This window comes from Balaenoptera ricei, chromosome 19, assembly GCF_028023285.1.
Source record: "Balaenoptera ricei isolate mBalRic1 chromosome 19, mBalRic1.hap2, whole genome shotgun sequence".
NCBI classification, from domain to species: domain Eukaryota; kingdom Metazoa; phylum Chordata; class Mammalia; order Artiodactyla; family Balaenopteridae; genus Balaenoptera; species Balaenoptera ricei.
In genome coordinates, this window is record NC_082657.1 from 15,829,532 (window position 1) to 15,848,334 (window position 18,803).

Consider the following 18,803-nt stretch of genomic DNA (forward strand, 5'->3'; position numbering starts at 1 on the left):
GCAGTGGTTGAGAATCTGCCTGCCAATGCAGGGGACACGGGTTCGAGCCCTGGTCTGGGAGGATCCCACATGCCGCGGAGCAACTAGGCCCGTGAGCCACAACTACTGAGCCTGCGCGTCTGGAGCCTGTGCTCCGCAACGGGAGAGGCCGCGATAGTGAGAGGCCCACGCACCGCGATGAAGAGTGGCCCCCGCTTGCCGCAACTGGAGAAAGCCCTCGCACAGAAACGAAGACCCAACAGAACCATAAATAAATAATAAAAAAATAAATAAATAAATAAAAGAAATGTCCATTAAAAAAATAAAAAATAAAAATAAAACCGGAAGCAAAATATGGCAGAATAAAGGTAACCACACCTGAATATTACAGTAAAAATTTAGCCCCTTAGAAGAAAAGTTTATAAAGGAACAACAATCATACATTGAGAAGAAAACATTGGAGAATATCTTTATGGTCTTATGGTAAGCAAAGGTTTCTTAAACAGGACAAAAAGTACAGATAGCATGATCTGTTTATATAAGATTCAAAAATAGGCCAAGGAAGAATTTCTTACATAAGTCCTAATAAGTGTGAAGCACAAAAGGAAAGATTGATAAATTTGACCAAAATTAAGAACTTCTGTTCACAAAAAGAAACCATAAAGAGAGCTAAAGGACAATTCAGAGTGGAAGAAGATATCAGCAATTTTTAGAACATGGAATATACTCATAAGCAAAATATATAAAGAACTCTTACACATCATTAAGAAAAATACAGGCAATACAACAGAAAAACAGGTAAAAAAGACGAACAGGCAATTGACTAAAGAATTTCAAAAGACGAATAATGATATGAAAATGTGTTCAAGCTCATCAGTAAAAAGGGAAATGCAAATTAAAACCACACTGAAGGGGCTTCCCTGGTGGTGCAGTGGTTGAGAGTCTGCCTGCCAGTGCAGGCGACACGGGTTCGAGCCCTGGTCTGGGAAGATCCCACATGCCTCGAAGCGGCTGGGCCCGTGGGCTACAATTACTGAGCCTGCGCATCTGGAGCCTGCGCTCCGCAACAAGAGGCCGCGATAGTGAGAGGCCCGCGCACCGCGATGAAGAGTGGCCCCCGCTTGCCGCAACTGGAGAAAGCCCTCGCACAGAAACGAAGACCCAACATAAATAAATAAATAAAAATAAAACCACACTGAAGTATCACTATATGCTCAGCAATTGGTAAAAATCTAAGTTTGACAATACCATACATTAGGAAGCATGTGCAACAATGGGAGTTCCTATATACTGCTGGTGGGATTGTAAACTAGTATACGCATTAAAGAAAAGTTGAAAAATGGACAGCTAAAGATATGATGTCTTATGATCCATTCATTTCTATCCTATTCAAATAACATAGAAAATGTTCATAGTAGTGATTTATAACTGTCAAAAACTGGAAACAACCTAACTGCCTATGAAAAGTAGAACTGAAAAATAAACTGTGGTATATTCATATAATCGAATGAATCAACTCTGACTATAAAAAACTGGGTGGCTCTCTTAGGTGGTAAAAGTATAAAGGGACACAAAGATACTATGGACAAAGAGAGATCTGTGCTGATAGTGTTGTAGTTCTTGACCTGGGTGATGGTTCCATGAGAATTCATTCTATAACTGTTTGAATATCTACCTATAGTTTGTTACTTTTCTGTACTTGAGATAATTTCCAATAAAAAGAATTAAAATATATTAAACTGTCTCCTGGGCCTGTCTATCTCTGCAGGTACAAGTGGATAGATGGATAAAAGAAATAGAAAAAGAGGCCCTGAAATACAAACTAACATAAATCAGAACTTATAACTGAACAGGCAGATAAAACAATGATGATATAAGCAGCTGTTCAGTAAATGGTGCTAAAATAAGGTATGGGGGCACGGGAGGGGGGATTGATTTGGACTCTCAATTTACAGCTTATTGTAAAAGAACTTTAAAATGGATTTAAATGCTATTGAAAATAGTAGAAAAATGTTTTAAAAAGAACAAAATATCTATGAAGTTTGTAGAAGTCAGTTAATTTTCTAAAATTAGAAATTGTAATAACCACAAAAGAGCTGACTACAGACACATTAAAGCATACATTTAAAGATGCCAATCCAAATTAAAATTTAAAAAGTAAAAAGCACCCTGTGGAAATGGGTATATAATGTTTTTATTTCATAAAGTCCATAAAAATTGACTGAAAAAAATTAGGACAGTAATAGATTAAAAGTGTAAAATATAGTAGCAAACAAGTTAAAAACAGTAGCACCATTAAGGTGAAAATATTCCTCTCACTAGTACTCAGTAGAATGACACTAAAACAATCCAGTGTACCAAGAAATCAGTGTAAAAGTTATTAGGGATGATAAAGCATTAAAGTTATATAAGGGAGAAAATTTCCATATTTTTTAGAATTACATATTGAGGTTATACAAGGGTGAAATGACTTGAAGTCTTGGATTTGAAAATACTTTAATAATAACAACTGGGATAGATGAAGCACTGGCCTCCTGGCTGCTCCTCACACAGAGCCAATGCATACCTGCCTCGGGCCGTTGAATGTTTGGCTTCCTCTCTCTGGAATGTTCTTCCTCCCAGTAATCACATACAATGATTTACAGCTATACTTCTTCAGGTCTCTGTCCCAATGTCATCTTATTAGAAAAAGTTTCTTGTACCATATCACATAAAATAGCACCCCCCCATCCCCTTTCTCCACTTTGTTTTTCTTTTCAGCACTTACCATTATATATTATATATTCATTTATTTGTGTATCTCTCCGTGCACCAGAGGGTAAACTCTGGAAATAGAGAGTCTGCACATTCTATTCACTGCTGTAACCTCAGTGTTGACTGTAGTGCTGGGCATGCAACAGGTATTCAATAAACATATACTGATCTATCGACAGATGAATGGATAAAGAAGATGTGGTACATATACACAATGGAATATTACTCAGCCATTAAAAAGAATGAAATAATGCCATTTGCAGCAATATGGATGGACCTGAAGATTATTATACTAAGTGAAGTCAGACAGAGCAAGACAAATATCATATGCTATCACTTATACATGGAATTAAAAAAAATAATAATACAAATGAACTTATTTACAAAACAGAAACAGACTCACAGACTTAGAGAATGAACTTATGGTTACCAGGGGGAAGGGTTGGGGGGAGGGATAAACTGGGAGTTTGGGAATGACATGTACACACTGCTATATTTAAAACAGGTGACCAACAAGGACCTACTGTATAGCACAGGGAACTCTGCTCAATATTCTGTAATAACCTAAATGGGAAAAGAATTTGAAAAAGAATAGATACATGTATATGTATAAATGAATCACTTTGTTGTACACCTGAAACTAACACAACATTGTTAATCAACTGTTCTTCAATATAAAATAAAAATAAAAAAAAAACACATATACTGAATTAAGGAATGTGCTGTCCTGGTTTTTCCTTTTTTAAAAAAAATTTATCTTTGCTAGCACTAAGCTCTCAATGGAGGCACAGAGCCTTTTTTCCTTTTTTCCATTAAAGTCAATGACATGCATGCTCAAATTTCCCTCTATGACATCTATGTGGATCAACTCCTCTTCTACCTCTTTAGCCCTCACTTTCTGCTGGGCTCCCTATTTTAACCTCACTTATGGTGCCTCTACATTTTAGGAGTTATATATAGTATCCCTATAAAGCTATAAACTCTAAAATTGCTTATCCATTTCTTGTTGTTTTTTTTTTTTTCATTTTTGGCTGTACCATGCAGCTTAAGGGATCTTAGTTCCCCGAACAGGGATCAAACCCGTGCCCCCTTCAGTGGAAGCGTGGAGTCCTAACCACTGGACCACCAGGGAATTCCTGCTTGTTTGTTTTTTAATCTCTTCAGTACCTAGCAGACAGAGTACCTCACACACATTAGAAAATCAGTAAATGAATGAATCAATGAGTGTATGAGCTACTGTATCATAAAAACCCTAAAGGAAATAAGTCTTTGGTAATGTAGAAAAAAAAAATATTTCAGGAGACAGTGATGCTTTTTAAAGACTAAATACGAAAGAGGATAAGCTGATAAGGAAGTAGATCCAAATTTGGAAAGAAAGGAATATTATTAGAGAAGGTGGAGGAGGGCACCAGCTGTTTAGAATTGGGACAGAAGTACACGAGAAGAGCAGGTGGAATGTGTTAAGTAAGGGGAAAAGGTAAGATCATTTGAAATGTCATGCTGAAAAGGTTTACTTTTGCACAACAGGCCTAAAGTTTTTAAGGAGAGTTTCCCAGATTTCATGTCAAAGGTGCAGTCTCTCCACTGACCAATTGGGTCATTACCTGCCATGCCTCACTTACCTGGCCACTGGTCTCTTGTTAGTTCTCTGTCAACCAACCAGGGTTCCTTCCCTTGCTCCAAGAAGGAGATCACATCTGGTTTAGAAATAGAACGTCCTGCTTACAAAAGAAGTAATGAGATAAGTTTATGATGAGAATGTCCCAGAATTCAAATCCAGTCCCTTCATTATTAAGAAAGAGTCAAAGAAAGATACATCAGATTTATGAAACATAACAGAGGACTTGAAACTTGCCTCATAACTCAATGCAGCTTCCTCTTTCTAACTCTACAGTATTAAAATTATTCCTCTGGAAATAAGCTGTAGAAATCCAAATGGTTACTTGAAATGTAGGTGAGTATAACACCAGAAGAAGTAGACCTTCTCAAGGCAGAATCTGAATTATTATGGATGTCCTTACCCATTGAAACCAGGTTGCTGTAATTCTCCAACATCACCTCTCTGTATAAATCTCTCTGAGCATCATTCAGGTACTCCCACTCCTCCTGAGAGAAGTCTATGGACACATCACTAAACATCACTGACTCCTGGAACAACAACCATGTTAAATTGTTAAAAATTAGATTGGATTAATAATCATTGGTGTTTTTGTGATGGAAAGAGAGAAGAAAAAAATAAAGCTAGAAGAGGGACTTCCCTGGTGGCGCAGTGGTTAAGAATCTGCCTGCCAATGCAGGGGACACAGGTTCGAGCCCTGGTCCGGGAAGATCCCACATGCTGCGGAGCAACAAAGCCAGTGCGCCACAACTACTGAGCCTGTGCCCTAGAGCCTGCGAGCCACAATTACTGAGCCCACGTGCCACAACTACTGAAGCCCACGTGCCTAGAGCCTGTGCTCTGCAACAAGAGAAACCACTGCAGTGAGAAGCCCGCGCACCACAAGGAAGAGTAGCCCCCGCTCACCGCAACTAGAGAAAGCCCGCGCACAGCAACAAAGACCCAACACAGCCAAAAATAAATAAATAAATAAATTTATTAAAATAAAGCTAGAAGAAGTGAAAACCAGCAAGCATACAGAGTGGGGCTGAATGTCTGGGATGCATCTGGAGGACTGTAAACAAATAAGCAGGACTGAATCACTGAGCTTCCAAGTCATCTGTTTCCTCCAAGGAAACTGCCTGTGCATAGTGGGACACTTCCATTATCCAAGTAAGTCTGGGAAGGTACAAAATCCAGCCAAGACGAGTTTCCTCATTAAATGAAATAGTATACACAAACAACTAGCAAATGCTTGTCATATAATATGTTATGAATACATGTGACTATCTTTTCCAAAATAGCTATAAGTAAAATTTCAGAATAAGGGATAAAAAGAAGACATTAAAAGCAGGTTGGACAAAAGCCATCAAGAATCAGAGAGGCGGGGCTTCCCTGGTGGCGCAGTGGTTAAGAATCCTCCTGCCAAGGCAGGGGACACGGGTTCGAGCCCTGGGCCGGGAAGATCCCACATGCCGCAGAGCAACTAAGCTCGTGAGCCACAACTACTGAGCCCATGTGCCACAACTACTGATGCCTGCGCACCTAGATCCCATGCTCCATAACAAGAGAAGCCACTGCAATGAGAAGCCCCCGCACCGCAATGAAGAGCAGCCCCTGCTCGCCCCAACGAGAGAAAGCCTGCGTGCAGCAAGAAAGACTCAACGCAGCCAAAAAAATAAATAAATAAAAAATAAATTTTAAAAAAAGACCCAGAGAGGCAATGGGGTTCTTAAGAAAACCACTAAAAACAAGAAATGGTAAGAACAATTCTTCAATATGCTGATGAAGAAAAGAAATTCTGATCTAGAAATCTATAACCAAATTTTCATTCTGTTGTGACAATTGAAAAAAGAAATTCCTAGACATGGAACGACTCAGCACAATTTCTTAGGAAACTACCAGAGGCTGTGCTCCACCAAAATCAGAGAGTAAACCAGAAAAGAGGAAGACATGAGATTCAAGAAATAAGTGAATTAACATGGGAGAACAGTGAAGGAAAATCCCGGGGGGGGGGGGGGAAGGGGAAGTCTTTGGGAAACAGACCTAGAGAGCAACTAGATGGGAGCAGGGTGAAAAAGGGAATAGGGATGGATGTCTCCATGTTCAAAAGGAATTGATGTGTTTGACCAGATGGAAAACGTATTGATTGGCATGTGGCAGTGATTCTGGAGATTTTGGATATAAATACATGGAAAACTAAGCAAATGGGGGGAAGAAAGCAATTAACCCCAGGTAAAATGAAAGCTTGTAACAGAAAAAAGCCATGAGCTGGCTCAGCAGTGAGTGATATTTACAGTCCTAAGAACGTGTACACTATTGATTTAACCAAAAATTGTGATATAATAACAGAATCAGAGGAAATGAAGGGTGCAATATGTAAGTATAATGTCCTTTCCACTCTGCAGTAAGTCAAGAGATAATGAGTAAAACTGATTATCAATATTCAAGAGTTGAGGGCAGCTACCTTTTGGGAGTGGAACTGGTAGTGGAGCCAGATTGAAACAGCACTACTTTACTTCTGAACATGTACAATATGACTTTAAAAAATATTTTAAATTTCCATATAATTCAAGACTGATCCATTCTAATGTCACACTACTGTATAATAAGTTATTCCTTGTTAAATTCTTTCCATAAGCATATTTTTTTCACTGAATAATATTCTATAATATGGACATAAGTGACAACTTCTCCTTTGCTTTCAGACGTTGAGGGTGAAGGTGATCTTTAAAGACCTTCCCAACATTGGCCCAATCTCACCTAAAACCGCCCATTGCTCAACTGTAAATTTCCTTTGTTCCTGAACTACAGGAAATTGGCAGAACGTGATCCAGTTTCACACAATGGCATTACTGATGTCTATTTATCATGGATGATCTCGTGGGGTGTCAGAGCTTTGTACCAACCACCAGTCATACCTCCAAACCTGAAAGTCTCATACATAGGAGATCTTTCTGTGTGTTAAGAATGAAATCAAACAAAACCATTCCACATACTTTCTTACTGGAAAACCTAGGTCTGTGGAGATGATCAGGGCTTTTTCCTATGAGGTGCCCCTAATTACCCATCTCCATCCTATCAAATCACTGTCCAAAGCAAATTAGATTAACAAATGGAAAACACATTTCTGTTCTACCAAGATTTCTGACACAACTCTGAGAGAAGATGCTGAAGGACTTACTAAATGGATTTGTAAACACTGTTTAAAAGAAGAAGGGGGGGGCTTCCCTGGTGGCGCAGTGGTTGAGAATCTGCCTGCCAATGCAGGGGACACGGGTTCGAGCCCTGGTCTGGGAAGATCCCACATGCCACGGAGCAACTGGGCCCATGAGCCACAACTACTGAGCCTGCGCGTCTGGAACCTGTGCTCTGCAACAAGAGAGGCTGCAATAGTGAGAGGCCCGCGCACTGCGATGAAGAGTGGCCCCCGCTCACTGCAACTAGAGAAAGCCCTCGCACAGAAACGAAGACCCAACACAGCCAAAAATAAATAAATAAATAAATAAATTTAAAAAAAAAAAAAAGAAGAAGGGGGGACCGTGGAGGGCACTGGGTAGTTTAGGAGGAAATAGGGGTCAGGTTCCTGAAGGGGGACCATGTTAACCAGTGAAAAAAACTTTCTTCCAAACCTGGTCTCAGTCAGACTGTTTTTACATTATGTAATTAACAATTTGTGGGAACAAATAAAGATACTTGATGAACTCCATAAGCAATTTTCTAATGGATTTCAATCTGATTAAGACCCTTCAGAGAAACTTGTTATCTAACCCCTCAGCCCTCTAACAGTTATCTGTAATTTAAGAGTATAAAGATCTTTAACCAGACATTCTTTCCTTTTTTCCAACAATGATTATCTAACCACTTATTTTTTCTATAAATATTTCCACCGCGAGAAATTTTTGAATTGACTTATTAGAGACCTTTTCTTTAGAGCAAGAGTAAGAGAATTTTGGCATTGCTTATAACTAAACTGTCTGAAAGTTGTTTTTTTAAGACACCTAAAAGCTCATGATGAGGAAAGCAAATATTTACATGTATTGGGTAAAAATGACTCTATTTGAGCAAAAAGAAACAGCATCTCACCTGAGCCATGGCTTTGATATTTGCAGAAAAGGACCAGTCTTCCTCTGGGCTCCTCTTCTGGAAAAAGGCAGAGCTGAAGGAGACGATAAGAAGCTATATAAGATCCCACTTGCCTCATAGCTCCCAGAATGATCATATTTCCCCTCTGTTCACTCCACACAAACAGTTGAGGGGTATCAGTGAGAAGAATGGGCAAATCTCTCATTATCCCCTACTCCAGAAACCTCAAGCTTTGACTAGAGCCAGATAGATCTGGACAACTTGACATGGGTTAGAGAACATAGCTTGTATATATACACATATACACACAAAGATGTACTTTTGAAAAGTACAAATTTTAGCATATTATACACACTGTTACTATTTTTACTTAATATATCTTGGACCAGATCCCAACTAGTACATTCAGAGCTACATAATTCTCTTAGCTACATTGGATTCTACTAAATGGATACACTTTAATTTATTCAACCAATTTGCTGCCAATGATCATTTGGGTTGTTTCCAGTCTTTCACTATAACAAACAATGCTGTGATATATATTCTTGTACATATATCATTTTACCTGTATATAAATTCTGAATGATTAATTCCTAAAAGTTGATCATATGCATTTTAATTTGGATATACATTGGTCAAACCAATTTTCAATGATCTTGGATTGTACAATCAGGTCCCAAGTCCTGACCAAGAAACATCTGGTTGATAAACCAGATCCTCTAATCTTGCCTAGTTGAGAAGACTTTTGGGGTTAATGAGCCTTGACTTAAGAAAACTGAAATCCAGAAAAGCAAACAAAGTAATTTTACAGAATTTACAGTAATTTGGGGAAGATATTAAAATTAGCATAACAATATAAAGGAATTAAAAACTACAGAAATAACATAGAAATGGACTAAACCCACATCACTGATGCTTTAGAACAGCTTTTGACTATAAGTACAGTAATAAAATTCATAATTGTGTATATTCTGTGTGCTTCTATACTAATAGAAGTCTAAAACTGTTTAAGGGGAGTAACTGAATTTGTCATCGATGTTTAAATGTTTAAGAAAATTTGTGTTTTTTTTGTTTATTGGATATAGGAATGTAATAAACTGAGCATTATAAAAGTATAACGGGCAGTGAGCATCCTCTATATATACCAAGCTCCTTGATCATCAAACAATTTATCAATAATTTCATGTAAAACTGACGACTCAGGAAGTAACACCATGGTATCATGTTATAAATTATTTAATGGCTACTTCTACCCCTAGTTACTCACTGCATTCCCCCACAGGTAAACACATTCCAGGAAATGAAAACCAAAGTAATCCACAAATGCCTCTTCCTTAAAACCTGAAAGCATTCCTTTAAATAACTATTATTACTACTTACTAAGTTCTTAGTATTTTTATCAACCACATAGCCTCTTACATGCCAGGTATTGTGCTAAAAGAAGAAGGGGGGACTGTGGAGGTCACTGTTGATACTAAAGAATCAACAGTAATCCAGAAAGAAAGAGTTCCTTCTCCTATACTCCTCACTTTTAAGTCCCCCTTTCTGGTGTCTCTTCCTGGCCTTTCCCTGACTTTAAAGGGACTTCCTCAAGTGCTATACCTTCCAAGCAGAATGGGCAGGAAACATCTCACTTCAATAGCTCCATACCATGTTTGTCACATTCCCAGCCCTCTTCATCTTTGCCCCAGATGGTATCCTCCCAGGCTGAATTCTTGCATCTGGAGGATCTGCTCCTCCCTTTTAAAGCCAACAATCTCTGTGGCCAAGACCATCGTATATTTGCAACATGACGACACCTGGGGCATGGAGCACTGCCAGAAGATACCACTACGGAGAAGAGAGTCTTACAATCTAATAGGTGATTTAAAATTTTTGAGAATTTTGCACTCTTCTAAATAACACACTTCTTTTAATTAAAAAAAAAATGTAATGTATTAAATATTTCCAGCATTACCCTGAAAATTTCCTGTATGCTAGGAACTGTAGTTGTCTGCTAGTAACAGAGACCTGAAAAGCAGTTTAATTTTTCTTATATAATGAGAAGGCTAGAAGTAGGTAGTGGCTGACTTGGGTCCCCATGGTTGTTTTAGACACAATATCTATCATACAATTAAAGATTACTAGACATGCAAAGAGATAAAAACAGAAAACAGCAGCAGAACCAAAGACAATTTAGATACTGGAGTTGGCAAACAAATAATTTTAAATGGCTATAATTAAAATGTTAAAGGCAACCAAGGAAAAGATAGGCAAATGGATGATAAGACGAAGAAACTAAACAGAATTGAAATCCATAAAATTTTGGCAAATTAAGAAACAAAGAAGTCATTGCATGGTTTTGAGGTCAGACAAGCAGAAGACAGGATCACTGAACTCAAAGACAAGCCAACAAAAAATAGCCACATGAAGTGTGGGAGAAAAAAAATAACAGGAGTATAAAAGACACACAAGACACAGTTAAAAGATCTACCACAAACATAAGTGGAGTCTCAGAAGGAGAAGAGATTGGAGAGGAATTAATATTTGAATAGATGTATACACTGATGTGTATAAAATTGATGACTAATAAGAACCTGCTGTATAAAAAAATAAATAAAATTAAATTAAAAAATTAAACAACAACAACAACAAAAGAGCCTATGGGGGAGACCGATCTGAAAAAATTTTTTTAAATTTAAAAAAAAATTTTTTTTAAATTTGAATACATTAATTGATTAAAAGTCTCAACAAGAGTTTCAACCCCCTTCTTCAGGTTTCTTCAGCAAACCTGAATAATAATATATAAGAAGGTAAACAAAACACACAAAACAAAAGCAAAACCACAACCAAGCATATCAGAGTCAAACTGCTAAAAACCAAAGAGAAAGGAAAAAATTATTGATAGTACCCAGAAGAATGAAAGATCTATTACCAACAGCACTGATAAAAAAGAAAGGGATAACATGAACAAAATCAGGAATGAAAAAGGGAACATTATTAAAGATAGCATTGACGTTAAAAAGATAATAAGAGAATATTAATAACTTTATGTTCTTAAGTTTGAAAGCTTAGATGAAATGGACGAATTCCCTGGAAAAAAAAGCCAAAACTGACAAAACAAAACAAACAGAAACAACAGAATAGCTGAAAAGTTAAATTGATTCCATAATTTAAAATTTACCTATCAAGAAAATTTCAGGCCCAGATAGCTTCACCAGTGAATTCTTCCAAAGTTAAGGATTAACTGTAGCCTTACAATGTAGTGAAAAGAGAACACAAGGAATTCTTCCCAACTCATATGAGGCTAATGTAAGCCTGACACCAAAACTTAATGAAGACATTAGAAGAAAAGAAAATTATAGGCCAATATTTCTCATGAACACACATGCAGAAATTCTACAAAAAGTAGTAGCAAATCTAACCCACTGGGGGAAAAATGTAATACATTATGGCTAAGTAGGGTTTATTTCAGGAATAAAAGGTTGGTTCAACTTTTGAAAATCAACATAATTTACCAGATTAATAATAAACAATACCACATTTGATCCTTTCATAGACACAGAAAACGCATTTAACTAAATTCAGCCCTCATTAATGTAAAAAAGTCTTAGCAAATGAGAAAGCGAACTCCCTCAACCTGATAAATAGCATTTACAATAGGTGTTTTTGTAGATGCTAATATAAGGACAAATACAAAAAGCAATTGTACTTCTAGCAGCAATTGGAAATTTTTCAAAATTTAAATGCTGTTACAATTTCAACAGTAAATGTCAAATACCCAGGTATAAATCTACAAAAGATGTGCACTGAAAACCATAGCTAACTGATGAGAGAAATTAAAGACCTTAACAAATGTAGATATAAGCCATATTTAATAGTTGGAAGATGCAATACTGATGTCAATTCTCCCCATATTAACAAATAGATACACAAACAAAATCCCAGCAATGATTTTTCTTTTTTGGTGAGAATTAACAAATTGATTCTAACATCTACAGGAAATTGATTTCTAGAAAAAGAAAAAAAGTCAGAGGATTAATACTACAGATTTCAAGACAGTGGTACTGACAAAAGACAAAAAAAAAAAAAAATACAGTTCAGAAAGAGAGCCACATATATAATACCACCTGATTTATGATAAAAGCTCCTTGCAATTCAGATGGGCAAGGATGGTATGTTCAATAAAATAGTGGTGGAACAACTGGGTACTTGAATGGAAAAAAAATTAACCTTTATCCTTACCTCTCACCGTACACAAAAATTAATTCAATATGGATCATAGTCTTAAATGTGAATGATAAATTTATAAAGCTTCTAAAAGAAAACATAGGAGTGTATCTTCAAGACCTTGGGAATAATCAAAGATTTCTTTTCAAGACATAAAAAAACCACTAATCCTAAAAGACAAAGGGCTAAAAAACTGCTAGAAAAATGGGGAAAGATATAAATAGGCAATCACAAAAACAGATTTTAAAATGTTCAAGCACATTCATAATTGAAGAAATTAGAAAACAACACCGAGATACTATGTTTCATGTATTAGATTGGTAAAAACAAAAGGCATGCATGAGGACACATTCTGCTCCTAGGCTGTGGGGAGAAAGAGACACTCTTACACACTGCAAGTGGGAATGAAAACTGGTACAACAGCTCTAAAGGAGAATTTAGCAACACCTAACAAAACTGCATACACACCTACCTTTTGACCCAGCAATCCCACTTCTAGGAATCTACTCTGAGGATATACCTCCAGCAATACAAAAATACATATATACAAAGTATTCATTGCAGCAGTATTTCTAGTAGTAAAATATTGACCTAAATGCCCATAATAGGAGAGTGGTTGAATAAACTATGATTAAATCCATATACTGGAATATTATGTAGCTGTAAAAAAGAATTATTAGTATCTCTTTGAATTGCAGTAGAATAATGTCCAGGATATGTCATTAAGTGAAAGAAGCAATGTTCAAAAGAGTACCTAGAATATGTTATCTTTAATGCAAAAAAAAAGAGGTCATTCAAAAGAGTACCTGTATCTGCTCATTTGTGCAAAGGAAATACCAGAAGGATAAAACAGAAACTAACGAGACTGATTAGGTACAAGAAGTGGGCAGGAACCATGTTAATGTTTTCATACTCAAAATATTATGACATGTTACAATCAACCAGGATGTGAAGGAACCCAAAGTGTAACACACAAAGCTAAATGTAGGAAAAATGAGTAACAAAACTATACTGAAGAGGGTAGTGAAGAAAACTAAATTGAGTAACTTTGGAAACAGTTTTGACTATATAAGGTTAAGTTAAAGAACAAAAAAGTTGCACACAAATACTTTACTGTACTTAGTACATTTATTTTTTACACGAGTATGGGGTTAGCAATTCTGCAACTACTTTATATACATTCTAGGATATGTGTAAAAAAATTATTGATACTAAGAAGCAGGTTTCTCATTGTTGGAGAAAAGAGTTACAAATAAGGAAATGGCCAAACCTGAAGGGAGACAATTCTCCATGAGTCTTGCATGTTTCTGCACATGTTGCCAGGTCGGAGACTAAGTGCTTTTATTCTGGATAATTTCTGCAAGATGTTTATATAATGAACAGCCTTGGAGGACAGAGATAGTCTCTCTCTAGAGCAAAAGCCAGGCATGCTTATTACCCATTATAAAAGGTTCAGGTTCCCTAAATTCAAGGGAGCACATAAATACCTGTGTATTTTGCATCACCCTATGGGTGCAAGTGAACCAGTGCAAGGAAAATATTGATACTTTGGCTACTGTTACCACAATGAGCAACAAACTTTCATCTCTGACTCCGAAATCTCATGTCTTCTACCAGCATCTGTGAAGCTGCCCAAGGTAACTTTTAACTTATAAGTAGGGTAAAATCTCAGACACTTCACAGTTCTTGACAGAATCCCATGGTACTGAACTGGAATTGAAAGTATGAGTATGAACTGGTGGTTTTTAAATATATACAAATAAAGATAGACAGATAGATAGATAGATAGGTAGATAGATATGTGTGTATATACATTTGCTTATTTTCTAGCTCTGTCCGTTGCCAGGAACTAGAGGAATTACACCCAGATAGAAATGAGCACACCAAGTGCCCAGAGCTTGGTTTATAAATCCACTCTCCAATAAAAGAAACCAGGGATCCTTGGAGAAATTGCTGATTCCAGGGCTAGAGGAGGGAAAAATACAAGCCTGGAACATATTGGTGCCAGAAAGTAAGACAGTGCTCAAAAAAATAATGGCATGTTGAAAGGACACAGAAGTCAAACTGAAGGAGTTCCTAGTGGCCAAATCTGGGACAATTTGAGCAACAAAATATGTAACAATAATAGATTATGAACTCATAGAATAATATATATATATATATATGAGTTCATAAATAATTGAACACATAAGAGGAATAAGGGACAACTCTTCTTTACACTAGAATTTAAATTAATAAATGTAGAAGGAATGATGGTAAGGGAAAATCACCACTAGGCAAACATCACAGTAATAATTGTTACAGATAAGAATTATCAATGGATATTAAAATTAATGAGTGAAAGTATAATGAGAAACAGTATTTTTGCATAGTCCCAAAGCACCTCCCCACGAGATACTTATTAATTAAAAAGAGGAATACAGTAATTTTACAAAGGAGAAACCAGGCAGACACCACCTTTAACCAAGTGATCAAAGTTAACATTATCAATGAGATATACTGATATAACTCCTGATATGACACATTGAGAAGAACACAACATCATTTCTGTGATCTTTTTGCCAAAAATGCATAGTCTAAATTTAGTCACGAGGAAACAGCAGACAAATCCAAATGAAAGACATTCTACAAAATAACTGGCCAGTGCTCCTCAAAAGTGTCAAGGTCATAAAAGACAAAAAGGACTAAAGAACTATGTCAGATGGGAAGAGACTAACAAAACAAGACAACTAAATCAACCTGGGAACTTAGATTGGATTCTGGAACAGAACAGGGCACTGATAAGACAATTAGCAAAATTTAAATAAGGTTTGTAAATTAGCAAATGTTTTGTATCAGGGTAAATTTCCTGGTTTTCATAATTGTACTGTGGACACCTGAGTGAAGAGTATATTGGAATTCTTTGCACTATGTTTACAATATGAAAATAAAAAGTTTTTTTAATGAAAAAAATTAAAAGGACAAGAGAACACTTTTAAAAATTGGATATTCAAATGGCCAATAAAGATATGAAAAGGTGCTGAACATCATTACACACCAGGGAAATGCAAATTAAAACTGTGATAAAATTCCACTACACATCCACCAGAATAGTTAAAAGATTGATAATTTCAAATAATGGAGACGATGTGGAACACCTGAAACTCTCATACATTACTGGATGGAATGTAAATTGGTACAACATGAGATATTGGTAGTATCCATTAAACATGCCTGCCCAATGATCTAGCAATTCCACTCCTAAATATTTACTCAAGAGAAGAGCATTTACGTGTTCACCAAAACCACAGTAGAATGTTCATAGCAGCAACACAATTCGTAATAGCCCGAAATTAGAAAATATCAAATGTCCCTGAACAGTGTAATCAATTAATAAATTGCAATATACCCCGAAATGTAATGAGAACTAAGTACAATTACACTCAAAAACATAGATGAATCTCATAGACATAACGTGGAACAAAAGAAGCCAGGCATAAAAGAACACATGCCCTATAATTCCATTTATATATGAAATTCAAGAATGGGTAAAATTAATTAATGGTTATAGAATTCTGAATATTGATTCTGGGAGAGGAATAACTGGGAAGGGGCATGAGGGAAACTTCCGGGGCGCTGGCAAAGTTCTCTATGTTGATCCAGGAAACTGTTTTATCACTGTATACTGAAGATTTGTGCACTTTACTGTATATATGCTATATGTCATAAAAATGTTTTAAAAAAACTATCAGAACCATGTTTTGGTAGGGACATGGAGCAATGAGATGTTTCAAACACTGCTGTGCAAATATAAATCTGGCACCCTCTTTTGTAAATATTTTGGCACTATTTGGTAAAGTGTAAGATATATGACCTAGCAACTCCATTGGTAGGTAAACTCATGCATGTGTACCCTATGTAAAAGAATGCTCCTGGCAGCATAGTCTATAAAGTCAAAAACTAGAAATAACTCAAATGCCCATCATTACTAGAAGGGATGAATAGTAGTAGTATACTTTAAAGGGATGGAATACAATATAGCAAGGAAAACAAATGAACCACTATTATATCTAATATGCATAATTCTCAAAAACAGTTGTACAAATAAGCAAAGTAAGAGATAAAAGACAGTATGGCAACATTCATATAAAGTTTAAAAACGGGGGGAAAACTACAGTATAATGCTTAAAGAGGTAAACACAAGCGAAAAAACTTCAAACATTTAGCCAGTCACACAAACATAATCACACACAAACTTAAATCACCATGGTGACATACAGCTAGAGATAACCCACAACCCAACAACAGGGCCGCATACCCAGGGCCTCAAATGGTCACATAAGCACAATCACACATTTACCAAGAGGACAGTCAGTCACAACCGGCACTGTCACAGGCACTGCACACCTGCACATGGTCGCACAGTCACAATCACACTAACCACAGATTAAAACCACACAGTATCCACAGGTGCCCCCACGTGTACTCTGCAGCCCACAGTCGCACAGTCACACCCCTCTACGGGGACAAACGCAATCACATCCACCGAGTCACAAGCTCCTCACACCCCTACATACAATGCCGCACGTGATTACACGCACATCACCGGGTCGCATCCCATCACACCAGCACAGTCACAGGCTCTCAGATTGTGCTGCACACGATTATCTCTGGAACCACACACGCGCTCACTACAGGAACAGCCAGACACAATCACGCGTTCATTCATCACATACCACTACACAGACACAATCACACAATTTCAAACTCACCCCCTCAGCGGTACAAAGCCGAGGCTCCGGTCCCGCCCTCTCCTCTGGTTCCCCACTTCAGGTCTTCCAAGCTTCCAAAGCAGCAGAACCTTCCAAAGGACTGTAACAGTCGTCTGTGCAGACCTGAGGGTCCCGCCAGCGCGTGACTTTGAGGCTGAATTCGCGCGAGAATAACGTTCTTGCCGAGAAGTCCTCTGGGAAGTGTAGTCAGAGACGTCCCTGCGGTGAGCAAGATGGCCGCCGGCCTCCCGGATTCCTCTCAGAGCTCAGCTGCGACCCAGCCGAAAGGATCGCATTCCGTCATCAAACCGCGCATCGGAGGCTTCACGGAGCGTGGCTCAGCCTCGGGCCGTGACTCCCAAAGAAGCTCACTCTGAAGCGTTTGAAAATGGATCTTCCGGGCCCGCCCTACTATCCCCTGGAGTTGAACAGGCTCTGGAAGAAAAGAACTAGTCCGCAAAGGGAGATAATTTGCACAGCCGAGCCTTCTGGGAAATGTAGTTAGGGAGCAGGAAAAGCGGTGGATGGGTCGTTTGAAATTCGTCTTGATTCTTCACAGCCTGCGCTTGGTCACACCCCGGAGATTTCTGGGAGTGGCCCTGCGCCCAAGGAGTGCGCAGGCATCCTGGGTCGCCGTTTTGGCTTTTCGGGCGTGAGTTTGGTTTGGGGGTTCCTCAGTGCAGAGGGCTTCTGAGACCTGAGCTTCTGAAATCTAGTCAGGGAGGACAAAGGGGAGGAAACCAGGAACCTGCAAAGTTATTGGGGAGGTTGAAGGGGGAGGAATCGCTAAACGTGAAACAGGGAGGGGTAAACTGAACGGGATGCGTTTCCGATGTTGCGAAGGGGGTTGATGCTATTCTGTGCTACTTACTGATTTCTCTGTGGTAGTCGGGGAGTGAGGAGAATGAGGGGGCGGTGAGGCAGGTTGTGCAGGAGGCAAGTAACGAAAGCCCGGATGTGTGTGACTTAGGGTGTCAGGGGTAGTAGAGAGGGGCAGGAACAGAACTGTGTGTGTGTGTGTCTGTGTAATTGATAATTTAAATGAGTATCACCGTATGTATGACTGGGATTGTATACTGGAAAATAATCTCTGAGCCTCATTGTAAAACAATAACAAGAAGGATAGATCTGGAAGCCTTTTCTTTCTTTTTTTTTTTAGATTTGATGGGAGAAAGGTTACGTAATTGAGCTAATAAATTATTGAAAGCTTGACTTTTATGTTCAACCAGAAGCGTCAATTTTGGAATAGAAATAAAAACAGCGCTTTCGTTAAAAAGAAAGTCGGTTTGAAAGGAACTTTTTTTCTATTTTCTTTTTTTTTTTAATGGGGTGCTTGCCCTTGCTTAGAGCCCAGACCCTGGAGTCATAGCCATTCAATCTTACGTGTTCTTTTAATGTCCTGGGGGAGGGGTTTAGGTCTAAGGGAG

General features: G+C 37.8%; 1 protein-coding gene across 1 annotated transcript in view; it reads right to left on the reverse strand.

The window, feature by feature from the left end:
• Positions 1-18,803, reverse strand: part of LOC132354003 (paternally-expressed gene 3 protein-like) — a 125,588-nt gene that overhangs the window by 67,514 nt on the left and 39,271 nt on the right. Inside the window, exons 3-6 of the mRNA XM_059905517.1 lie at positions 17,377-17,642; positions 8,417-8,489; positions 4,755-4,881; positions 4,356-4,454 (exon numbers count right to left, since the gene is read on the reverse strand). Of these exons, the coding sequence (XP_059761500.1) occupies positions 4,356-4,454; positions 4,755-4,881; positions 8,417-8,489; positions 17,377-17,642 (565 nt within the window). The remainder of the gene's footprint in view (positions 1-4,355; positions 4,455-4,754; positions 4,882-8,416; positions 8,490-17,376; positions 17,643-18,803) is intronic.